Source organism: Vulpes lagopus, chromosome 1 (genome assembly GCF_018345385.1).
Source record: "Vulpes lagopus strain Blue_001 chromosome 1, ASM1834538v1, whole genome shotgun sequence".
NCBI classification, from domain to species: Eukaryota; Metazoa; Chordata; class Mammalia; order Carnivora; family Canidae; genus Vulpes; species Vulpes lagopus.
Genome location: NC_054824.1, coordinates 79,233,949 through 79,260,860, shown reverse-complemented (window position 1 = coordinate 79,260,860; position 26,912 = coordinate 79,233,949). Strand labels below are relative to the sequence as shown.

The following is a 26,912-nucleotide window of genomic DNA, read 5'->3' as shown; positions in this document are numbered from 1 at the left end:
CATTTAGGACTTCTGGCTTCCAGAACTGTGACACAAAAAACTTCTGTTGTTTAAGCCGCAGTTCATGGTACTTTGTTATTATAACCCTAGCAAACTAATACACTCGGTGAGTGTGCATAATATCTTGGTGAGAAAAGTGCATGCAGCCAGAGAAAAAAACTGGGCCTAAGTGTTTAGGGGAGGGAAGAAAAAGCATTATGTCACTGAAGCTAAGAGAAGGAAAATATTTCACAAAGCAGAGGGTGGTCACAGTGTCAAATTCTGCAGAAAGGTAAAGTAGGAAGATGGAAAATGTCAGTCCAGAGGCCTTTGGTGACCTCTGCAGAGATCTCCCGGATGAGTAGAGGGAGCAAATCATAGCGAGCTGAGAGTACAGAGGCAGTACCTGGAGCATTCCTGCAAACATCTGGCGATGACAGATCTCCTCTCTGGACCTAACTTACCTCTGCTGTCCACAACAGCTACACGGAAACAACCTAGAGTCCAGGCAGCCAGACCTGGAGTTTTCCCTCCTCTAATTGCTAAACCCGGTGTGTGTGTGTGTGTGTGTGTGTGTGTGTGTGTGTGTGTGCAGATAGTGTTTTTTTTCCTACCAAACTGGTTTGGGGAGGTTTTCAGGGAGAAAAGAATTTCTGAGGCTATCATTTTACAAATTAGATTTTTAGAACTGACACAGGTTCCATTCTGTTTTGTAAAGCTGTAAAGAAGTTGTTGTTATTTGAGACTTCTCAGAGATGAAGACTGTGGTGAATCTGGTGATGTGATAAAGAAGAAAACAAATGCAAGTGGAATTTTGGGGCTCACTCATAATTTAAACAGAAAAATGTAGTAGAATTAGAATAAATAAGTATTGAAGCATTTTCTTAGAAAGTTTTGAAGTCAAAATAAGTCTAAAATTTGCTTTCTGTAGTCTCAGGGATATTATCTGCCAAACAATCCAAATGTCACAGTTTTATATTATAGGAGATCAAATTAATCCAATTTGACTATACTAAAAGATCTAAAAAAAAAATAAAAAGGAATGAATAGTTAGTTAAGTAAACCAATTAGTCAATACCAACCAGAAACTAACCATGGGATAAAACATGAAAAAAATAACTACCCAAAAGATAAACCTAGATCATCATCCTCGTCTTACAACTCTTTTCAGCCAAGAGAACAATAAATTTTTATCAAGAATCTGATCGTTTTAAGGAACTGTGTAGAATAGTGTAAATAAGAAGAGAGACCAACAATTGTAAAATGACAAAAGCAATGCAATGTAGTTAATAATTAAGCAATGCTTAAAAATAAATGTAAATGACAAAAAAAATGGTCCTTTTCACTAGGTATTAAGGAAATGCCAATTCAAGATCCAATCAAATATTTTCATTTATCAAATTAAATAGTAAACAAACAATCCAATTCAAAAATGGGCAAAAGGTATACAGAGACATTTTCTCAAAGAAGATATATACAGATGACAAGTAAGCACACGAAAGGATGTTCAACATCATTAGCTATTACGAGAATGAAAATTAAACCCACAGTGAGCTATCACTACACACCTGTTAGAATGGCTAGAAAAAATAATGCTAACATCAAATGCTTGCAGAAAGCAGACAAACTGGATCACTCATATTTTGCTGTTGGGTGTGTAAAATGGTATAGCCTCTCTGGAAAACGGTTTGACAGTTTCTTACAAAACTAAACATATACTTATCATATGACCCAGCAGTTGCAGTCTTGGACACTTATTTCAGAGAAATGAAAAACCTATGTTCACACGAAAACTAAAACATGAATATTCATACCAGATTTATTCATAATATTCAAAAACAGAGGGAAAAAATATCCTTCATTAAGTGAATGGTTAAACAAACTGTGGTACATATATACTGTGGAATAATATTCGGCAATAAAAGGAAAGAACTATTGATATACACAAGAACTTGGATGAATCTCCAGAGAATTAAGCTAAGTGAAAATGCCAATCCCAAATGTTACATATCATATATTCCATTTATATGTCATTCTTGAAGTAACAAAATCATAAAGACAAGAAAGCAGATCGATGGTTTAACCATGGGTCATGGAGAAAGGAGGAGGTATGTAGCTACCTAGGGTTAGCACAAGGGAACTTTGTTGTGGTGGAATATTTCCTTACCGTTACATGAATTCACGCATGTGATAAAATTGCATAGAACTACACACACACACAGATGAACGCACATAAAACTGGTCAGATCTAAATAAGCTCTGTGAATTATACCAATGTCCATCTCCTGGTTTTAACTGTTGTACCACAGTAATACAAGACGTTACTGTTGGGAGAAAGTGGGTGAAGGGTACACAAGACCTCCTTACACATTTTTTTCTACTTTTTTTGCCTCTTAAATTATTTCAAAATAAAGCATTTAAAAATTAATTTAAAGATACAACTCAACACCCAAAAAACAAATAATCCAATTAATAAATGGGCAGATCACACGAACAGACATTTCTCCAAGGACATACAAATAACCAATAGATGCACGAAAAGATGCTCAACATCACTCTTTATCAGGGAAAGGCAATCAAAACTACAATGAGATATCACCTCATATCTATCAGAATTGCTACAATCAAAAACACAGGAAACAAGTTGTTAGCAAAAATGTGGAGAAAAAGGAACCTTTGTGCACTGTGTGGTGGGAATGCAAACTGGTACAGCCACTGTGAGAAACAGTATGGAGGTTCCTCAAAAAGTTAAAAATAGAACCTTTCTATGATCCAGTAATTGCACTCCTTAGGGTATTTACCTCCCAAATACAAAAACACTAATTCAAAAGGATACATGCAACCTTATATTTATTGCAGCATTATTTGTAATGGAAGCAGCTGAACACAAACACACATACACAGACACAATGTAATATTACTCAACCATAAATAAGAATTAAATCTTGCCATTTGCAAGAACATGGATGGAGCTAGAGAGTAGAATGCTAAGCGAAGTAAATCAGAAAAAGACAAATACCATATAAAATACCATATAATTTCATTTTACATGAAATTTAAGAAAAACACAAATGAGTAGAAGGAAAAAAGAGAGAGAGAGACAAACCAAGAAACAGATTCTTTTTCTTTTTTTTAAGATTTTATTTATTTATTCATGAGAGACACACACAGAGAGAGAGAGAGAAAGAAAGAGAGAGAGAAGCAGAGACACAGGCAGAGGGAGAAGCAGGCTCCATGCAGGGAGCCCGATGTGGGACTCGATCCTGGGACTCCAGGATCAGGCCCTGGGCCAAAGACAGGTGCTAAACCACTGAGCCACCCAGGCATTCCACAAGGAACAGATTCTTAATTACAGAGAATAAACTTATGGTTACAAGAGAGGAGACAGAAGGGGGGATGGGCGAAACAGGGATGGGAATTAAACAGTACACTTATCATGATGAGCACTAAGTAATGTATAGGATTGTTGAATCACTATATTGTATACTTGAACTAATAGAGCATGTATGTTAACAATACTTGGATTAAAATTAAAAACAATTTAAAAAGGCAATTTAAAGAAACCCAAAATGTTCATCTTCACTAAATATTAAAGAAATGCCAATGTAAACACCAATGAGGTATTTTCAGTTATCAATAAACAATTTATATTTTGTTGGGGTGGATATAATAATGTTAGTGAGGTGGCTCAGTTGGTTAAGTGTTGACTCTTGATTTTGGCTCAGGACATGATCTCAGGGTCATGAGATCAAGCCCTGCATCGGGCTCCACACCTAGGATTCTCTCTCTCCCTCTGCCCTTTTCCTGTTCACTCTCTCTTTCTCTCTAAAATAATAATAAATAAATAAATAAATAAAATTAAAAAATAATAAAATAAAATAATAATAATAATAAAGTGTACAAGAAGAATGGTATTTTAGATACTATTGATTGTGGGATTATGAATGCCTATAACTTTTCTGGAAAGCAATTTGTCAACTATAAGAAGCTTAAATATTCTTAAAAACACTCATTCTGGCCAACTGCCTATTTCTCTGTTCTTAGTAGTTTTTTCAGTTCATTCAGCATCTGTTCTAGGCCTTTGGCTACACATTAGAAATATGCCAAAATGAGTAACATGATTTCTGAAGGTAAATATATAAAATATGATGATTAAAAAAAATAACGGTGAAGTTTGCAAGGTTCCACAGAAGAATGAGGGTAGCTGCTTTCCATTTATCTGTAGGCAGTATGTCTTGGATCAATGCCAGAGCTTTGAATAAGTCCAGCAGGTGTCAAATAATAAGTAGTTAATAAGTAGTTCTGTGTTTACCAGCAGCGTTACCTTGCAGAAGCTACTGGGCCCCCTGAAATTCAGTGCCTTCATCTGTAAAATGTGGTTATGAGTACTTACCAATGCCATGAGGCTTATGGGAGTTTATAGTGTATTTGAAGTCTTGTGGAAATAAAATATTTTAGTCTTCACATTCTTTTCTTTAAACCTATTATTTTCTATATTTCAAATTGTGTTAAATTTCCTTAGCTCTGCCTTTTCTGATTCAGTTTTAGCAAATGAATTCTTATTTAAATTCAGATGTCACAATAGTAAACCTCTAATTATAGATAAGAGAAGAACAGGCTCAATGCAGGTGAATAAGGTGAAAGCCAAGCAACAAAGCCACATAAAGCATATTTTATGTAAGGTATGATGCCAAAAACGTTAAAATAAAATCCTGTCCTATAATTGGTAATTATGTATGTCTTCATGAAGCTATGAAAACCCCTGTTTTAGCCTTCTGGACTTCAAATATGTTACGCCTGCTAATGTCTGCTCTTATAAAGACTTGTTTGCTTTATTAGTCATTGTGGGTAACATATTCAAATTTGCACTTCTAAATCTAGAAGATATATAAACTACCACTTTTGTTTATTATAAAAAGGATTATTCCTCTTCTGTAACAATTTCACCTTTAAGAATATAGGTAAATAATAAGAAACATGGAAAAGATTTGTGTACAAAAATGTTTATTATAGCATTATTTAATGTAATGAAAAATAAGAATCAACCTAAATTTTTCATAGTAGGTGAATGGTTAAGTAAATTAAAAATGAAGCTGTTGATGACTTGTGTGTATCTATGTGTGTGTTGATGACTTTTTAATGACCCGAAGAAGACATAAGCCTATGGAATTATAAGGAAAAGAATGCATAGAAATAACATAGCAAGCAAGTCTGTCAAAATAGTCACAGTGGTTACCTCTAGATTGATGAGATTACAGAAATAGGGCTTTTTCTTTAAAATTGCTAAATCTACAGTGAATTTATATTACTTTGCTCAGCAGGATGAAATCAAGTTAAAAAAGCAATTTAATGGTGAGGGACAGTGTCTAAATCAGGAGTGGCAAAGAATACCTACAGAGGCCCTCAGATAAGAGAAGTGCGATAGAGGCCTATAGTTCATTATACCCTCATGGCACATTAATGGTGGAGACTTCATGACATAAGCAGATGAGCACCATGTTGAGCAATGCTGCTGGTCACCACTCTGTTGTTTTGTGTGCAGGAGTGTGGTCCAGTACAACCTAATCTAATTTTTTGAAAGAAATAAGAAAGATAACCTTAAAAAAAAAAAAAGATAACCTTAAAGGTGAAATGTCCTGATTTTTATGTAATGCCTCAATGTCTGGAGGGTCTGGTTTGGCTCAGGCCACCAGTTTTGAACTCTGACCTCTGTTAGTGCAACAGAAGTTCAGAGGAGAGTGAGATCACTGTGAATGGAGGGGTTTAAGAATATATCACGTTCCGGGCTATAGTGAATCAGCGCTAGAAAAGAGGGATCTGGGACTATTTGCTTATTCACTTATTCAATAAAATTTTATTTAGTGTTGAGAAAATGAAGATGAATCATATAAAGATCCTATTTAGCAGCTACTAAGGGAGAAGGTTTCACCATAGCTAACATTTCTTACCACATGCAGGCATTATGGCATACTATATCACATTATATATTATTTCATTTAATCCTTACAGCTCCAGGAGGTAGATAATATTATTATCCCCCATTTTCCACAAGTGAAAACTAAATTTTAGAGATGTTAAATAACTTGACCAGGTCACAGAGCTGATACAGAGCCAGGATTCCAGACCCCAACCTAATTCTAGACCAAATCTCTGAACAAACATTATAAGAGCATATATTATGGGAGATCAAGGGAGAATGAGATTACTCTTAGCAGCAAGACTGATTTGTGGGTGGAAAGATTTGTGCTCAGAGACAGCTATGTTGTGTCATGGACCAAAACAAGCTCTAGCAACCAAATGATAAAGATAAGAACTAGGAAGCAATAGGTCTGGGATAGAGGTTGAAAATTAAAAGTTGGTAGGCCAAAAATGGTACATACATAGACTGTAATCTTTAAAAATTAAAAAAAAACCTTAAATTATAATTAGTTACCAATACTTTAAAAATCTGGAGAGGGATCCCTGGGTGGCGCCGCGGTTTGGCACCTGCCTTTGGCCCAGGGCGCGATCCTGGAGACCCGGGATCGAATCCCACGTCGGGCTCCCGGTGCATGGAGCCTGCTTCTCCCTCTGCCCGTGTCTCTGCCTCTCTCTCTCTCTCTCTCTCACTGTGTGCCTATCATAAGTAAATAAATAAATTAATTAAAAAATAAATAAAAATCTGGAGAATTCACATAAAACAAAATACCTGGTAACACTGGGCCCACATTCCCAACTGGTGAATCTAGAAAAGGTTGCTCAACTTCCAATGGGGTTCTCCTTTTCCTATGTGGCCTATTTTGCTCATGTATTTTCATTACCTGCCAGGACACTGCAGGCACTTGAGTCTAAAACCCCTGGCTACACAGTGAGGCATCAGCAGTTGGGAAAACATAACCAAATGGAATAAGACAGACAAGAGCTGGGAGCTGCAGAAGCTAGGGGTTTTAAAAACGTGGATTCAGCAAGACACTTCCCCCAGGGCGCTGGATCCTAAGGCAGAGAACATTTACCTCTTCCTTTCTAATTGGGCTGGAACTGGTCCCAAGATATTTGCTTGGGGGCTAGAAGGAAGTGGATTAGTAAAGACAGAGGGGAACTTGTCTGAGGGCTCAGTGGAGTAGGTGGAAATTTGAAGGACATGAAGAATTTAGACAGCAGGAAGCAGAAAAGTTAATAGGCCCATGCAGTGGCTCACCCAAGTTTCTGTTTTCAAGAGAATTCTCTGGCTGGTTGTGTTTAGTTGCCAGGAAAAAAAGTCAGAAAAAAAGGAAAACAAACACAAACTCAGTTTCTTTCACACCTCTAGTTGTGTTTTCACACCTACAGGCAGAGTGATCCCTTTACACACCACTTAGGTATCGATCTGAGGGTCTCATTTAGTTCTGAGGGATCCTAGGAAAAACATTTCCTTGGATTAAAGGAACTTTGGGCAAGTTATTTACTTCTCTAAGCCTGTTTCTTCATCTGTTAGAAGATTTAATAGTTTCCAATTTTCAGAGGGTAAGGATTAAGTGAGTGAATGGAGGAATATGAAATGCATGGCTGGAAGGAAGAAGTGATTGCTGGGATGAGCAGGGATGGGGCTGGGAACCTTACATAGGTGTTGTCCCTGAATCTTTACAATAACCATATAAATTAGGTATTATTTTCCCCATTGAAAAAAAATGAGGAAATTGAGGTTTAGAGAGGTTTGGTAACTTACTCAAGGTTGCATAATTAGTAAAAGGTAGAGTGGAGAGATTTACTTAAAAAGAGCCAAACCACACCAAAAAAGTACACTGACATCTGTGTGACATTCTAATGATAGTCATATAGCATTATCAGTGAGAAATTAAAACAGATTCAGTTCTATATCCTGCTAAAACCTTGAGATCACCAGCTGTGTGTCCCTCGGCAAGTGGCCTAACTTCCCTGAAACTCAATTTCCTCATCTGTAAAACTTTCTACATTTATTATATTAAACTAAATGAAGTAATGCACTTAAAGTACTACCTACTTATAAGTGATCGATGAACAGGTATTAAGTTTAATAATGTTTACTGGACCTGCACTAAGTATCAGGAATGCAAAAGGAATTAAACATGTTCCCTGCCCTTGTGGACGTCAGGACAGGGCATCCTTATGAGCAGTGAAGTTTTAACACAAGGAGGAAACCCTTAAAATGAAAGAATAAATGATGTGACTTGGGAGGGAGAAAGATACAGATATGGTGAAAAAGGAGAGAAGGATGGCAGGCAAGGTTCAACTGTGAACTGTGGAGTGATCTGGATCTCAAAGGAGCAGAGGAGTTTTGCATATAGAAAGTCAGGAAAGGCATGCCAGGCGGAAGGAATAGGTTGTGCAAAGGCAAAGTACACAAAAAGTCCTGAAAGGTCAAGGAGGGTCAAGGGACAGTGAAACAGTTCAAGTGGGACCAGAAGGTAGGTTATATGGGTTGACTGATGAAAGCAGAAGAGAAAAGTTGGATTCAGGCTGTGAAGGGCATTGTATGTTTTCCTAAGAAGTATGGCCACTAGCGCATGAGGGGAAAGGGAGCAAGTCTTCAAAACAAGGAAGTTTCGTAATCAGATTGCTCTCGGTGAACAGTAATGATGGGGTAAAGGATAGTGAAAGGCAAACAGCCAGGATGCTGTTGCCGTCATCCAGACAAGAGGTGATAGAGACCCCAAAACTGGCCACCAATGAATGGGTGGCGGTGAGGAAGAGGAAGTGAAGGATGATATAAGCACAATGTGTGAAATCCAAGGTATGAAAATGGCTTGCTCCCTTATTTACCACAGTCATCCCAAAGGACCAAAACAAAAACACAGTAGACCTCTTGTAAAAATAATCTCCTTTGTTTGTATGCAAATAGGCCATGCACAGTGAAAATGGAACTCAAGTATGATGACAAATACAATATTTTGTCTCCAATACTTGAATCGCGAAGATCGGTTTACCAGTGCAGTCCTTCTTAAGAATTCCAATCTCTTCACATCAAAACTGCAGACAACCAGTGCGAGGCTTTTTTTTTGAGATTTCTTTCCCTCTTAAACCAGATGTGAGGAAAGCTATTTAAGGCCGTTTTCAAAAGAGGCCATCCTTTTCTCACGTGGCTAGAGAGTAGGAAGAGTGACATCTGTTTTATTGGAAAATTTCTTCCAAGTAGCCACATGCCTATGGGGTGGTGGACCTTTAGAATCTTCCAGATAAAAGCATGTGAAGGGAACTGCAAAATTACATCTCAATGGTTCTGTACCATCAACTTCAAAATTGCAAATCCAAGTTGATAAATACATATTGTAAGGGTTCCCAGAAGTCTCATGTACGTTGCTTTTGGTTACAGAGATGCCACGGGGAAGTGAGCCTTTGAGTGTGCTATGCCCACTCCCTCAACCCTGTTGTGAAATGGAAGCTTTAAAAACTCCAGTGGTTGTTTTGTTTTGTTTTAACAAGCTTAGTCAAACTGGCTGTATTCTATATGCCCCAATCTATTTTATTTTACTTTGTAGAGTACATTTGATTTATGCTCTTATATAAATATTTTGCATAAAAAGGTGCTTTCGCAGATCATGCTTCCCTAAATTTGAAATATGCTGCCATTTGCTAAAATGTGTTAGTTTTGTTATGTATTATATTCTTTCCTCAGCACAAATAGGAAAAAGCATATGGACTTAACTCTTCAAGCCACTTTTACATTTAGCATATTACCTCATTTTATTTCTTCTAACTAAGATTTAAAGGAAATGGCAAATGTCAGATGCTTTGTGAGAGAAATGACAGTTTCTCAGAATGTGTAAGTGCATACCCTTAAGCAAATGGGCCACTTTAAATTCAGAAATCACAATCTTCTGAATTTGGGTTTAATGTTCCCAGTTAACACTAAAGATTGATAAAGTGCTATGTTTGGAATCATATATTTACTTTGTTGAATTCTGAAAAGTACCATCACTGATGTTGGTAGTTTATTGGAATCAATTTTTTAAACTTTGTATATGTGTCATTCATCTTGGAAAGATTTTACATAGTTTCGTTATTTGTTAACTAATAACATCTTTTGGGTAAACTCGCAGAAGTCCTAAGATTCTAAGATTATATTGTAAATATTACTAGATAGCTAGGATATAGAATTATTAAAATAGAAATTAAGTATCACTTTAGTCTACCCTTCTCTTGACTGAGTTCTCTACTGTGCCCCCATGACTAATGGTCATGCAGACACAACAACCATTTAAAATATGAACTGAAGGAGAACCAATATTTCTTAGAAAAGCCTATTCCCTTTTCTTAATTATGACCGATACAGATACAACCTAGTTAGAATCTATCACATGCTATTAGGAAGTTATTTCATCATTAGGACGTCCTACATAACTAAAGTTGTTGATCTTGAAAATCACTTGGTGGCAGGTCCCTCGACATTACTAATTGGTATAGGTCTCCTGCACTCACCTGCAGAATCTTGCAGAGCAGGGACCCTCTGCTTTTGTTCATCTTATATCCTAGGACCAGCCCAAGACCTACTCAATTAAGGCTGGTGAAGCATTTATTGAATGGCTGAAGGCAAATTAAAAAGTAGAAATTCCAAGTGGCGCTAATCAGTGACTTATTATTGGAAAATGGGAAATATTGTTAAGATACAAAAGATGGGTAGAAACAAAGGTAAAGCATAAAATATGTGTATTTGTTTGACACTAGAGTCTATAGTTATTACCAGTTCCCATGGACACCCTAGAGCGACCCCTGAAGCTGTGCCTGGTTCCTTTTATGACATGTTTGTATGCACAGCAGGCAGACACGGGGGCAGGGTTGCTCTGCAGGTGGTCTTGTTGATATACTTGTGATCTCTAGTGTCCTGGGGTTGAGTTGTGAGTCCCTCAGTTTCCCAAGCTGTAGTCCTCTCTGGCTTGGCCTTGTTTCCTGATCTGTGGTCCAGTTCCCCATTGCCCCCTCGGGCCTATCTCCCAGTGCTGGGCCTTGTTCCATAGCGAGAAACAGTGAAGTGCCTCCACCCACCATACTGTAGATACCACAATTCCAGGAGCTCCCAATTCTGCGTGTGCCACAGCACACCCCCACCCCACTCAGCCATGTCTCCACTAGACCACTGACCACTTTCAGACCCTGGGTTTGGGATGGCTGGCTCCTTACCTGCCAGGGTTGCCATCCTTAGCCTGAGCTCTATGCCATGTTTCATCTTCCACCCTTGCCCATACTGCTAAAGTAGCGGTTCATCTAAAGGCCACATCCAGCCCAGGTACAGCAGTACTTCTTTTTCTAAAACCTGTACACCCTGACGCTTGACAATTTTTCCTTACCCTACCTTTTACTAAATGCTAATGTAATCTTCAGTCCAAATACATGTATACTGTTGCTGAAGTTTGGGTATGTTTTATTAAGCCACCATTCGGTTTTGAGAGATTCTTGACAGCCAAGAATCTTTTGCATTCATTTGATAGAATCTTGTAAATAACTGTTGGTGTCCTTTGCCTCTGTGACTTCTCCTCAGAAGACATCTAGGCAAAAGTATGTCACTAGGTCCTAGTTTCTGTGCTCAGAAGTTGATCGAATATAACTTAAGAAACAATACATGTTCCCTCTTTCTTAGCACGCATGAATGATGGGTGTGAATTTGCATCATGAGAAAGTGAATAAAATAAGACACCCCGGGCAGCAGAGACACCACCCCAGGACTAGAGAGGAGCCTGCGCTAGAGGTTTTAAGAATGAGGGTCTCTCCCTACCTTGGTGACCCTCTTATAGGATATAAATACGGAGGCTGCAAAACTTTGGCTCAGACAAAGAAAAAGACTCAACCTTCAATACTTAACCATTTAAGATTGCTTTTAAATGTACGTCAATGCTGTATCTCCCACTCAAAGAAAAAAGAAACTTACTGCGTTTCTAAGAATGTTCCTCCAGAAACATGGAACTGAAAGCCATTTTTTATTGATCGGGGCCTTAGAACACAATGGGACTTTTTAACGTACTTAAGGAACTGACATAAAAACCTATAATTCTGCACAAGAAAGATGCAGAAATATCAAAATAAAGGGCAGAAATACTACAGTACAGATGTTTTGCAGCAATATTTTATGCATGGTGTTTGATCACAAGTGGGCAACATGGAGAAGTGAACCTCTGGACTGTGAAATTGATGCTAATTTTCTTACCCACTAGTGTAGAAGCTCTCTAAAATGTCATGTCATTAACTTAGCTGCTTTACCAGGAATCAGTGCATGTGGTTAGTGTGTGTGTGTGTGTGTGTGTGTGTGTGTGTGTGTGTGTGTGTGTTTAATTAATTAGGCTTCTTCTTCTTCTTTTTTTTTTTTTTTTAACAGTTTTAGACTTACAGAAAAATTGGGCAGACGGTACAGAGAATTCCCATTTACCCTCTCCCCGGCACACAGTTGCCCCTATTAGGATCGTGAGTAACTGTGGTATATTTGCTACAATCAGAGAACCAACATTGTTCATTAAAGCTCATGCTTAACATTTAATTCCCCTCTTTGGGTTCTGCAGTTCTATGGGCTTTGACAAATTTATAACATGTATCCACCATTACAGGATCATAAGGAAAGTTTCACTGCCATGAAAATCCTGTGCTCCGCTATTCACCCCTCCTCACATTTCCTGGCAACCACTGATCTTTTTACTCGGTGGTTTTGCCTTTTCCAGAATGTCATCTAATTGGTAGCATACAGTATGTAGCCTTTTGAGGTTGACTTCTTTCATTAAACCATATGCATTTAAAGTTTGTGTCTGTCTTTTCATAGCTTGAGACCTCATCTCTATTTATCATTGAATAATATTCCATTGAATGGGTGCACCACACTTTGTCTATCTATTCACTTACTGAAGGGCACCTTAGTCGCTACCGCTGAGCCACCCAGGCGTCCCACTGAGCACCTTTTAATGTGCTTATCTACCATCTGTATATCTTCTTCGGGAAGGTGCGTGATCAGATCTTTTGTCCGTTTTTTTAGACCGAGTCATTCCTTTTCTTGGGTTTTAAGAGTTCTTTATACATTTTGGATGTCAGTCCTTTATCAGGTATCTGTTTTGCAAATGTTTTTTTCCAGTTTGTGGCTGTCTCCATTTTCTCAGCGGTCAGGGTGTTTATGCTTTCAGGAGGAAGGGTTTTAGAAATACTTTCTCTAACAGCAGTAAAAGAAAAAATTCATAGCAAATGTTTTACACTCTCTCAACTGGTGTCAGGGATCCCTCTCTGTGGACCCAGAAGAGTTCAACTAAAAGGGAAGCGTCAGGCCCTGGGAGCGGTGGCTAGCTATCCTGCACTGTGAGAGTTTACGCAGCAGGGCTAGGAACAAGAACAGAACCTCCCTGAGCTGCATGACTTCTAAACTAAACACCGTTTAGGAACTATTGCATAGGGTAGGAATTTCTGCCTGGAAATCCAAGTATGTAAAAGATAATCACTTTCCATATTTCCTTTAACTCAACCTAATCTCACCCGTGAGACCCATCCTGCCAGTTGGATAGGAGATTCCGTCTTGATCATACAGGGGTGCCCTTTCCTTCCTCCAGAATTCAGGAAGCTTACTTAATGCCTAGAAATGGGAGAAAGGGCTTAATGTCCTGAGTCTGTCTTGGTTGCCATTGGCAACCTCACTATCTAAACCACGGGAGTCTGTGAAGCCTGGCAGCTCCCGGCCCCCGTGTCAGTGGGGGTTACCAACTGAGGCCCATGAGCCAAGCGCACTGCCTCTGTAGGCAAGAGCCATGACTCCCAAAGCTTTAGCACCCCCCGGGAGCACTGAGAAGGGTGCTTGGATCCCACTGCTCCCAGGACCCAAACACCTCTGCCCTTCCTTCCTCTTGCATTTCAAAGTGCTCTCTTTTCTCTTCTTATCTAGGACACTTGTATCATCTCTTCCATAGGCTTTCACAAAAGCCCAAAGGTGCTTTGACTTTTGTCTCTTCTGCTTTCTCTCTTGCAAACAAAAGAAAACAAAACAAAACTGTGTGTCAAGAAATCTCGAAAACAAACACTAACATTTCAATAAATAATGCTGCTACAATTATTTGTGGAAATGATCTTGTCCTATATTGGAACTACCACAACGTAAAATATTTAAATTTCCTCTTGACCAGTGACCACAGGAAGTCATTTATATATAGCAAACAAATACATGGCTGGAATTGGAAAATTTGGCTGTTTGGATCTTTCCAAATGCCCACAAGTTCCTAGCTCTGCCCTTCCCTGCCCCCAGAGGAGAGCCTAACTATGTGGTCCCAGGGGAATATCTTTTGGGCAGTTCAGCAAGAACATCACAAAGGTATCTATTTCCCTGACCCAGCTACCATCTCTGGCCACTCGCTTCCTGCTGCTTTTTCTTGTAGCCTTGGCCTCATCAGATATGAGAACATCTGGGAGTGAGGCATGGAGGAAGCAGCCCCACACAGAAAGCAGCCTTCTGAGGTTACTAGTAACTTCCTCCTTACTAAGCACAAGGAACTGATCTTCATTTTGCTTAACCTCATCTCAGCATTTGATATTGTTGACCACCATCGCTGCTGAACCCCATCTATCCTTGGCCCTGATGACCCTTGGGTAAGGCCTTCTTATCAAATTTTTCAGCGGCACATGGCTTGAAAAGATGACCAATACAATGAAAGACATGTATGGGATTTAGAGTAATTTTGATTGGCTGAACACTGACACACAAGATTGGACCAGGAGTTGGTGATCTGACATGACACTTGAAAAAATAAAAATCATGGTCAGCCACTCCAATACAATTTTTATAAGCTTATTTGATCTCTGACTCATTAACAAAAGTGATCTTATCATCATCCATTCCATTTTGTGAGCCCTCTCTGCAAAGAAGTATGTTAATAAATTCAGGAAGTCAGATGCCAGTGAGAGAATCACCAGGTTGCTTTGGTTCTAGAGACCACATCATATGAGGAACAGTTGAGGACACTGATACTATTTAGCAGAGAGAAGAGATATCTGCTTTCAACTCTTTGGAGGGCTCTATGCAAAGAAGTTAAAAATGCATATACCAGTTAGTTTACTATACAGGACAGAGACAAGTAGATGGTACTTATAGGGCTGAGGGGAGAGAAGTGGGAGATGTGAGATTATTATAAAGAAGACCTTTTTTCTCTTATAACTGTCTTATCAGGTAGTGAGTTTTCCAACATAAGTGAGAAAGCAAAGGCTGGATGTCCATCTACTGAAGATAACATCAAAGGGGTCCTTGCTTCACAGTGAGAGGCTGGGATGACTTCTGAGGTCCCTTAGACAACCCAGCAATGCTAATGAAGTCATGGAGTAAGGGAATTCCATGGCACCGTGTTGTCCTTTATTTCTGCTGCCAGCCTCACCCCTTATCTCCCATTAATTCAATGTTGCAGTGTATAGGATACTGCTCTAAGCAGGAGCTGAAACGAGGAGATGAGAGAAAATATGTGAAAGGGAAAACAATAAAACAGCTTTTTTTTTAAAAGAACCTGCTACATGTCAGGATCTGTGTGAGACACCATATATGTGTCTTCCTGTCTAATCCTTACAACAAGCTTATAAGATGTTTAGCATTACTTCTGTGATGAAACTAGGGTTCAGAGAAGTTAGATGACTTCCCCAAGAACACACACGTATCAACTAGTGTTGAGTTTGAACTAGCCAGAGTTTGAACACAAGTGTCTGTGATTCCAAAGCCCTGTGTGATGTGTTATTTTTTACTCACCCTTCACTTATGGCAAGGTATATTGGCTTTTAAAATTTTTTTGTTGATATAAAGACTCCTTTTAAAATAAACTGACTCAAAAGTAAGTCAAGAGAAAAATAAGTGTATAAAAAATTAATACAGATTTGACATAGATATGAAGTGGGACTAGTAGCTAGAGTGACTGAAATTCGGTAAATACTATTCCAATATTCCAATAGTAAGACTTTCCAATTTAGTCTATCTTAGATTTTGACTGCTGAGTACAAAGAAACAAAGGAAACTTGAAAAACGAGTGGAATGTAAATTGATTCTCCTGTGCCCTGATACATGGGTAATTTCATGTGTTACAATAAGGAAACTAAATGGACCCTTTGAAATTAAAAAAATATATGATTGTAAAATCCAGAGGAAAACCCCAGGTGGGGCCTATCCGAATAAAGGATGAAGTTTCCAAGGTATACACACAGAATGGCTGAGAGGAAGTGAAGACCCTATGAGTCAGGGCCCGGGACCCATGCAGGAAGGCTATGGGTTCAAGAGGTCCTGGACGGAAGGTGAGGGAGTTGACGTGTTTTGGGGAAGAAAGACCATCACCTTTCCAGTGGTTAAGGATAATCTTTGTGGTCCAATAAAGGTCAAAATGAGAACTGGACGGTCTAAAAGGAAGACAGGGAAGAAATAATGAAGAGTAAGCAGCTGCAGAGCATGCTCAGGGCCAGGCGATTTACATGCAAGATCCCATTTGTCTTTCAGAACAAAGCAGCAAGGACGCTGGTCACATTTCCTGAATAAGAAGACTGAGATGGGGAGATAGATGTTCAGAACTTTTTCAGGGCCCAGCAATCAAGCCAGCATTTGACCTTGGGCCACCAGTTTCAAGCCCAGGCTGTGCTACTTCCCCTGCACCACAAGTCCTTGCTTGGGTGCTCCTTCTCAACCCAGACAACAAACAGCTTTTCCTTTGTTACTTTAATTTCTCCAGCCCTGCAGGGCACAGTTGGCCTCCAGGGAGTGGAGGAGGCTTGCTCAGAGGGAACTTCTCTCTTGAGTGCAAATACTGCAGGCTCAGAAGCACACAAATCTCCCCCCACCTCCCCCCAACATTGAGCAGAGGGCTTTGCAGGGCCAGACTGAGTCAGAAAAAGAAGCCATACATTGGGGGCAGGATTATAGGTGTGAAGCCTGTCCCTGCTGAAGCACTAGGTTTGGAAAAATCCACTTGACATTCACACAGCTGTCACTCCTCTGCTTGTGACTTATCCCTGGACTTGAGAGTACCACCTAGTTCTATGAACAGGAGCCAAGGTAATAGAAACATTCTGGATTAGGACAGTTAGGATTAGATTGGGAAAATGTGAAAACGGGCTGTGTATGTTAATTGGCTTCTAGCAGGATCCATGGAGGTGAATGGATGAATGGTTGGTTCAACCCAAACTTCAAATCAAAGTGAAAGGTTGGTGGGGGTGGGGGTGGGGGTGGGGGAGTGAGACGAGAAATACCCAGTGTCTGGGTTCTCTGATTCTAAACTGTCTCCTGCAGCCCTGCCAAGCCAGAAACAGTGCAGGGTACGTGGTGACCCCATCAAACACTTGTTAAACTGAGCTGAACCTTCACCTATAAGCCTCAGAGCCTGCACTCCCGGATCCCTGTCAGTCTGTGTCATATTTGTGGCTGGGCTGTCTTTGGGGAGTTTCCTCAGGGCTTTACATTCACTCACTCTCCGCCAGTGCCTTCGTAGTCATTTTCATGGGTGGAAATGCCCACCTGCCATCAGAAGTTATCTGGAACCAGCCCCTGTCTGTGGTGCTATTTCTTTCTTGTCAGTTCCCCTTTCTACATTTGAGTTCTAGCCTCAGCTCTGACATTATTTCTTTCTCTACAAGGGGTGTTAGGACGTAATGGGGAGCTCACGAAGTCTCCTCTTTGTTTATTCTTAACCCCCGGCTTCTGTGTTCCTCGGGAATGCCACTGGGCTTATGCACCTGGTCTCCGGGAGCTGCGGTGGATGGGCACGTGTGACAGGTATGTTCTCCGGGCGCCCGGGTGCCTGGGGGCTCGGGGTTAGATGAGGCTGAGTCTGGGGCAGGTGTTCAGAGGTGGGGCTGGTGGCTGGCCAGGGCTGTGGAGGACATGCCCCGAGCTTCTGGGCAAGCCTGAGCTTGCTTCTGAGACTGGCCATGTCGGGGGTAGGACAATACAAAGACGTGGCTCTTCCAGCCAGATCCCTTTGTCTGCTTTGGTGACCTGGGGGACAGGACAGGCAGGAAACAGAAGGCGCCACTTACCAAACAACCCGCAGCCGCCCCCGGCCTCTGGCTGCCAGAGGCTCCAAGTAGCTCTGCTGCAGGAGAAACCATCCAAGACGCTGGCCCTGCCTGGGCCCGTCGTGCCAGTGGGAAGTTCAGACAACCCAGGCAAAAGCCACAGCCTCTGCAGCGCTCTCTGCTTTCTTATTTGGCATTTCTCTACCTGTCCCTCTTTTTTTCTCTTTTCTCCATTTCTTCTTCCCATCTAAGTGCCCCATCACACTATTGGCCCCTCTTGGCACCAGAGACCAACAGCCCATTTGAAAAGAAAGTCTTAGGTCAAAAAAGAGCCCAGGCAGTGGTTTCTCGTGTTCTGTATACCATGAACGTATTTGCATTTGCAAATAGGCTTAAAATAGAGTCTCCACTAATAGTTATTTAAGGAGAGACAGGTGAAAATAATTTTTGGCCAAGGGAACTTCCCACTCCCCTCAAATTGTAATAGCTAAGGAGATGGTCTATTCCTCTGACGTGTAACCTCAAACTTGGGACGAAGGCTCTGGACTTACATGAGTCTAATTATGTGCGCAAGCTCACAGTTCTGTATTATTTTAATTGTTTGCTGTTGCAGGTACCATGAATGCTATTTATATGAGCTATACCGTGTATAATGGAAGCTTTTATAAATGTTTGTTCACTGGTGTGTTCTAAATATATTTATTGAGGGCTTACCTATGTCCCATGTAGTGAGGTTTTAACAGGGAGCATAAAAGACATGGTCCTTGTACTCTTGCAGCTTTTAGCCTTATGGGAAAACAGTGCTAATTAAATAGTCGCACGAACATGACTGTATGGCGACTGTGCTTTGAAGGCAAGGAAATGTGATTTTACTCACTGTTTAATAACTATGTCTTTGAGCTCGATATTTTGGCTACTCTAATACCCCTGAATGTCAGGTGTCTCTTCCTGGTGGAGATGAGGATTGGATTTTATGGAGTTGAGGCTAAGGTGAGAGTGGAAAGAGCATAAAAGGTGAAAAGGTAACCCAAGCCAGGTTCTTTAGGAGAGAATTGAGATCTTTGAAATAACATGTTTCAAAAATGGGATAGAGGCCAGGTTTAGGTGTTTCTGGGCTAGAAGCCTAAAGCTGTGAAGAAACGGAACAAAAACAAAACATGTCTGAAGCAAGCAAGGAGGGTGGTCGGAAGGTTCCTGGGCGGTTATCCAGAGTCTAGGCAAGTGTTGACAATTCACCTTTCGTGGTCAGGCAAATAAAAGTATTTAGGGGGCAGGACAGAAGGATAGGGCCTTAGGCTGGGCCCATCATTCTTTACTGGACCTTTATCCTCATCTCTAACCTTATGTAGAGCCTTGTTTCTGAACCGTAGGTTGGCGTATACTCAGGGTGAGCTTTGGGAAATAGACACCATTTTGAATAGGTATAGAGGAAAAATATGTCTTCAGCACTTTCCATCTCCCCATCAGAAGAGGAAGGTTCCCATTCACTAGTCTCCCTACTTTTTTTGAGTATGATTCCTTTCTGAGTTCCATTTCCTATTTAGATAAATTAACTTGAACTTAACTCTTAAGGGCTAAAACCAAAAAAACATTGCTCCTTTCTAGTTAGCGTTTGCATTTTAATAGGGGCTTTCAAAAATGCCTTAACCCAAGGAATGAGTAATTTGGGAATTCCAAGCACCGGGGTAGAGCTGGTACACGGAATGGGGAGAGGGGACGTCCCTCAAATTGTGCCCTTGAAACACTAGCTTTCTCTCTTTGACCATGATTCTGGTTCTGAGAGAACAGGAAGGGGCCCTCTTACAGGGCGAGGATTGGCATAAATGCTTTTTAGTGAGTTCTGTGGGTCTTATTTGCGGCAGGCGGAGCCTTTGACCAGAGGTGCACAGACTCACCTGTATAACTTGGCATGATGCTTGCTCATAGGCACTTTTTTGGCAAAAAAGGAAAAAAATGGCTTCAACAACCATTGACAATTTGGAAAAGGGATGCTCCTTGTCTCAGAAAGATCCAATTCTAGATATGACTAGGAGAACCGGGGATGTGTCTCGTACACAAACTTGCTATAAGTAGCCTGGAAAAACTAAATGCTCTCACCATGCTGTGCTCCTTCTTTTGGGTGAGTGAGGGGAATGGACTCCTGATTTTAATACTTAGTCACCTACAATATCAGGGAATGAATAAAAGCAGCCTTCTTCTCCTTAAGAGTCTACATAGACATTTCTTCATTGTACATATGCATCTTTGATGCTGTTACCCTTACATCTGTGTGGAAACATTCTGCTCCCAAGTGGGTGAGGGGAAGGACAGCTTATCAACGTAAGGCAGTATTACGTAGGAAAAATTCTCCACAAATAGAGACCCAGGAGGATTTGCTCCAAGAAGAGATTGGAAACCAAGTTAGTCAAATGACCCAGCCTGAGCTAGAAAGAGACATAGAGGGCAGGGGAACTCAGCAAAGCTGAAAATGGGTGACGCACATCCAGAGCCAATCATCTCCTGTGTCCACCAGACACCATGAAGTGCTCACGTTTTCATCAAGGCAGCGCTCATGCTCATGTCTTTCTTGTCATACCCACGGTCCTCATCTTGGGTCTATGAGACTTTAATATTGGCTTTCTTGATCCCCCTCACATCAGCCCTCACCTCCTTCCTCAGGCCACTGACAGGCTTATTTTCTTTAAACTTTGATTAAATAATTTTTCTGCTCCTAAACCATTAATCCCAAACTCTCAATTTTCTACCACATCAAATACAAACTGGTCTGACATTGCAGACTCCATTAAGCTATCTTACTCTACTTACAGAAGTGAATTTCCCATTATTTGTGCAAGTAAAAAAGTAAAAAAGCCCTGTAGCATCCACTGTGTTAATCTATTGAACAAGAGTGACTTCTAGCACTCACTTGTTGAATGAATGAATGGATCAATCAATCTATACCTTATCCTCATCGCCACATCCTGTTGATTATAATCCTAAATATTGCTTGAACCTCTCCACTTTTACTTCTACTACTACCACCCCAGACCAAGTGGCTATCTTCTTTCATTTACATGACCACAGTAGCCAACTGATTGGTCTTCTGGCATCTGTTCCAGTTTCCCTACTATCCATTTGCTACACAGTAGCCAAGTCATCTTTTTAAAATATCGCTCCTCTAATTTCTTCAGTGATTCATGTTGCACTCAGAATAAACACCAAAGTCTGTTGCTGACCCCTAAGATAAGCACGATCTGGCCGCTGCTGACCTCGCCAGGCTTGTGTCCCCAGTCTTCTAGTCACTTAAGCCACATCAGCCTTCCCTCATGTACCCTCTTGCCTCACTGCCTTTGCACCTGCTGTTCCTTTTGCCTAAAATGCTCCCAAGTCACTCCCTTTCACCTTTATAGCACATATTTAATTTGTTCTGTTTACCTATTAGTGTATAACAAACTCTCCCAAACTTAGCAGCTTAAAACAATGAATATTTTACTCTGTCTTACTGTGTTGTAGGCCAGAAATCTGGGTAGGCTTTTGAGTGATTTTTCTGTTCCTCATGGCATCAACTGAAGTCACATGGTGGTTAGTGTTAATCTAGTGAATGGGCTGGTCTAGAGCTGCACTGTCCAATTCAGTAGGCACTAGCCACGTGTGGCTACCACCGATCACTTGAAATGTAGCTCATATAAGAGCTATCAGTGCAAAATACCTGCAAGATTTTGTGCAGAAACAAGAATGTAAAATCCCATTAATAATTTTATATCGATTATATGTTGAGATGATAATATTTTAGATATACTGAATTAATTAAACTATATCATTAAAATTAATTTTTACCTTTAAAAATTTTTTTACTGTGGCTACTTGAAATTTTCCAATTACATATGTGGTTGTATTATATTTCTGTTGGACAGTGCTGACCTAGATAGAGCAAGGGTCAGTATTTTTTTCTATAAAAGACTAAGTAGAAAACATCTGCAGCTTTTCAGGCCATATGGTTCCTACCACAGCTACTCATCTCTATGACTGTAATGGACAAGCAGCCGTAGACAATAATTAAACAAACAGGTATAGCTGCATTCCAACAAAACTTTATTTGTAAAAAGTAGGTGGTGGCCAGGTTTGCTCTGCAGGCTGTAGTTTGCTGACCTCTGACTTAGAGGGTCCAAGATTTTATTCCTATGTCTGGTGGGTTGGCAATAATGGCTGGAAGGCAGGACTCAGCTGGGACCGTTAACCCAAACACATGGCCTCTTTGGCATGACAGTGTCAGGGTAGTAGGACATCTTACATGATGGCTCAGAGCCTCAGAAAAAGTATCCCAAGAAAAATAGAAGCCATAAGACTTCTTATGATATAGCCTCTCAAGTCCAAAACATCCTTTCTGTTGCATTCTATTGGCCAAACAAGTCTCAAAGTCTGCCCAGATTTAAGTAGAGGAGGTTAAACTTTACCTCTTCAGGGGAGGAATAGCAAAGGATATGTGTCCATATTTATCACATCATTCTTCAAATCTCAGTTTAGACTAGTCCTATAATAAACGTTCAAAGTACCATGAATCTCTCCTTTGTAGCACTTGTCATCATTACAATTTTACACTTATTTGTGTGCTTATTTCACTCCTCTACTAAACCATAAGTAACCATGTGACGAGAAGCTGTTCCTGGCTTTGTTCATCATTATATTCTGAGCACCTAGCACAATGCCTGGTTCAATAAATATTTGTTGAATGAATGAACAATATTAGGGCACAACTTTTCAGCCATTAACTGTATTAATATCAATCCCACATTTCTCAGTATTGCTCTCAAGCATATCATGACACCCTGTCAGAAGCCTTGTTAAAATCCAGATACATTCCATTCCCAGCAGCCTTATTATTTTGTATTTCAGAAACTTTTTTAAAAAGGAAATAAGCTTACCCTATTCCTCCCCAGTACGTCAAAGGTAATGACAGCTGCTCTAGCAGTATAGCTTTAGGTTCTGGTGCTGCTCTGAGAAAGAATTGACTCAGTGTGTCAAACCAGAGGCAAGCCAAGGCCCCGGGAGGCTGTAGCATCACCTCCTGCTTTGCTTAAAGCAAGGACTCTTGTATGTGCCAGGGAGTGGTATACATTGCCACCCTCCACACTGATCCTAGAACTTAAATTGTAGTTATATTTGTACACTCTGTCTTTCTTTGTAGTACTGTGTGAGGGAGCAAAGCCCCTATATATCCCCCACAACCTCCAGAACAAGCTGTCATTAACTAAATCCAGTAAACGGAGAATTCTCCTTAGACACCAGCAAACTTAGCAAACCTTCTCTTTCTCTCAAATCCATCAATCAATCAATCAAACTTCAGAGAAAAATAAAAGAGTGGGTAGACTCAGAATCCTTTCTCTTTGCTCCCATAGCACAGCTGAACCTGGCTGGAACTTTTAAAGGAACTATACCAGTGTGAAAAAAGAACACAGTGAGGCTGTGTGGGCTTAAACCTCAACTCTATCACTTACTACTGGCTGGCTAGGGCAAGCTCTTAACCTCTATGAGGCTCCATTTCTTCATCTACAACGTGGGGGTGGATAATCCCACCTTGTTGTGAGGAACAAGAGTGTAAATAGTCATTCAGCTGACTCTAACTCACGGTCTATGATGGGCCAAGCACATACAGTAAGGAAAAGTGCCATAACGGTGCGTGCTCTTCTTTGGTTTCTGTAGTGAACCTCCAGCTACCCAGAGGCTACTTGCTTTAGGTTTTTGACCAGTTTACCCACCTACAGACCTTATTGTGAACACAGCTGACAGAAATCTCTTCTCAGAGAATCCCCCCATAAATTCTTAGGTTCTTTCCTCTCTCATTCCCCTTTTTGCTCTCTCCCTTCAAAAGCCAGGGTTCCTACTTCGCAGGCCCTCTGGAGAAAGCAATGACTTGAGGTTGTGGTTGGGAGTTCATTCCTGTGGGAGCAATGACATCTCTGCTCTTCTTCAGAGCCAAGAACATTGAAGAAACTGGTTTCCTAACCCAAGTCCCCATCCTCACACGTACGCCATGGCTAGAGTTGAGAGAAATTCTTCACATGAGGAGTAAAAGATCATGTCAATCTCTAGTATTTTATCACCATATTTTATTAGGGTCTCTGACAAACAAAGTGTCCAAAGTGTCGTCCAGGACAGTGTCCAATCTTCAAATCACTGTTAGGAAAGTTTACTAGAAAGACCATCACTGCTGGGCCAGAATTTTGGGAAAGGATGTAATCTCTGTCCCCAGATTCATAAAGGGTTTTGCCAGAAGTGTGTTAAGGTTTCTCTGCATAACTCCAAAGAATGACACCAGTATTAATGAGAAGAAGTTAAGGAGAGGCAGTTTCTCGCTCAGGGGAAGAGAGAATTTCCAAATAGAGAAGTTAAAATAGTATTGATTTCCTTGTCATACCCAGTGCTTCTCCCCAGTGCATGAATTACAGGGACCATTTGTCCAAGATATCTTGGGCCATACTGATTCATGTTGTAATTTGAACTAAAGGTGATTTGTTAAATTTATAGTGAAATATAATTTGATTTTGTGTCCCTGTTCAACACATCACCCCAAGGAAAACCAAATCTTTGGTTAGGTCAAGCATGCTGATTTTTGGTTTGCAAACAATGGGAGATTCCTATATTAGATGACAGTTCAGACTCAAAGGATTCCCAGTCTTCAGATTCTATGATAAACAGGATGCTGGTGGTGATTTATTATGAGGAAGTGCACAGGAATCAAACAGAAAACTCTCTTTCCAGACTCTACCACTGACTGGTGTCAGCTTTGGCCCAACAGTTAATGTTCAAGCTCCATAACCTATTGAAATCATTGGAGGGGAGAGAGAGAGTAATCAGGAGCAAATGTGAGGTTCATATACTGAACACGTACCATGTGCTTCAGCAATTGAATATGTTTGCAACTCATTGTCACAAAGCACAACCTCTCTAAGTAGTTACTAATTAACACTAATTTTTTGAATATTAAAGAGTTCCTATAAATTAAGAAAAATCTGTAAAAAGCCAAAGACTCAAAATTTAAAGTAAGTAGAAGAAATGTATGGACAGTACATGAAACAAGAAATGTTATCTCACAGGTCTCCTGGGTGGCTCAGTCAGTTGAGCATCCAGCTTTTGATTTCGGCTCAGGTCATGATCTCAGGGTTGAGAGATTGAACCTGCTTCCAGCTGCCCACTGGGTGTCTGTCTCTCTCTCCCTCTAAAAAAAAAAAAAGAAAGAAATGTTATCTCTCTTACATTTGAAAAGATTTTCAAACTCATACTAAAAGAAATTCATTTCAAAATTATAGTCAGAACCACCTCACATCCGTTAGAATGGATACCATAAGGGGAAAAGTAAATAAATAACAGGTGTTGACAAAGACGTGGAGGAATTGGAACAGCGCAATTGTGTACTCTTCATGGGAATATAAAATTATGCAGCTGCTGTGGAAAACAGTATGTCGGTTCCTCAAAAATTAAAAATAGAATTACCATATGATCCAGTAATTCCACTTCTGACTATATACCCAAAAGAAATGAAAGCAGGGCCTCAAAGAGATATTCATACTTCCATGTTCATGGCAGCATTGTGCACAACAGCCCAAAGGTGGAAGCAACTCAAATATCCATCAACAGACTAAGGGATAAACAAAATGTGGCATATATATATATATATATATGCACACAGTCGGGATATTATTCAGCTTTAAAAATGAAGGAAATTCTGACACATACTACAACACAGATGAACCTTGAATAAATTGTGCTAAGTGAAAAAAGCAAATCGCCAAAAAAGACAAACACTGTAGGGTTCCACTCATGTGAGGTAGCTAGAGTAGTTAAATTCATGGAGACAAAAGGTGGAATGGTGGTTTCCAGGGCCTGGGTGGAGGGGAGAGTAGGGAGTTAGTGTTTAGTAAGTAAGGACTTTCAGTTTTGCAAGATGAAAGCAGCTCTGGAGATGGATGGTGGTGACGGTTGCACAACAATGTACTTAATACCACTGTACACTTAAAAAAAATGAGTAAGATGGTAAATTTTATGTTACGTGTATTTTACCACAATGAAAAATAATTTTTAAAAATGATAATGAGATGTCATTTTAAGTTTCCCTATTGGTAAAGCTCACAAGTTAGAAAACATGCTATGTTGGCAAAAACCTATGTGAAAATAAGCATGTCCGTGTTTGTTGCAGGGGACCATAAACATACAATCTTAGGGGAGAACAATTTTTCAAAGTCTTTGAAGGTTAAAGTTGCAATTTGGTCCTTAGATCAGGCCATTTCTACTTCTAGAAAGATAGCTTACCCTCACATAAGTATTTTGGCATATGATCAAGGTTTTCATTGTAGCAGAATACTGGAAACCCTTAAATGTCCATTTATAGAGGCTGGCAAAATAAATTATTGTCATCCAATAGAAGACAATAGAATATGCAACAGTTAGAATGAAGATATCCACTACACGCTGATACAGAACAATTTCTGAGGTAGTGGCAACGGCGCAAAATTGTGTATAAATTGCTACCATTTAAAAATCTTTTAAATAAAATGAAAAAAGAATATGGGTAGATGTTTCCATTTTGTTTTTGTCTAAAATAACTGCAAGTAGAGGCAAGAAGCTATGAACAGGTAGCAGTGGGGGAAACTAGACAGCTAGCACACCGGGTTGGGAGAAAGAACTGCTTTCCACTCTTTATCACCTGTACCTTTTAAATTTAGGTATGTGCAGGTATGATCTATTCAAAATTTTTTGACTGAAGAAAGAGGGTATAGTCTAGAAAGGAAGAAACCTAACAGACACTTTTAGCCCCAAGCTCTGTGCTGAGTACTTTGGGAGCAGAGGACAGGTGTCTAGCATAGCCCAAAGGGATCAGGAATGGCTTCTAGACAAACCACCCCCAAGGAAGAAATTTCTGCTATTGGATCACAAATAGTTGCGCATCTTCTCCTGAGCATTGGTTTGTTTTATCCTAATGAACAGATCTGTAAACTAATTCACCAATTAGGTTTTCATTTTTACGTTGGCTGTTG

The 26,912-nt window shown here is 40.1% G+C and overlaps 1 protein-coding gene across 5 annotated transcripts in view; it reads left to right on the top strand.

The window, feature by feature from the left end:
- Positions 1–26,912, top strand: part of CD86 (CD86 molecule) — a 62,662-nt gene that overhangs the window by 4,218 nt on the left and 31,532 nt on the right. For 2 of the 5 annotated variants that reach the window (XM_041722328.1, XM_041722323.1), the window contains exon 1: positions 17,506–17,659. The exons of 2 other annotated variants lie outside the window; for them this stretch is intronic. In XM_041722328.1, coding sequence (XP_041578262.1) covers positions 17,643–17,659 — 17 coding nt within the window. In that variant the 5' untranslated portion in view covers positions 17,506–17,642. Of the gene's footprint in view, positions 1–17,501; positions 17,660–26,912 lie in introns of those variants that run through there. One more of the 5 variants, XM_041722346.1, reaches the window with a different exon arrangement.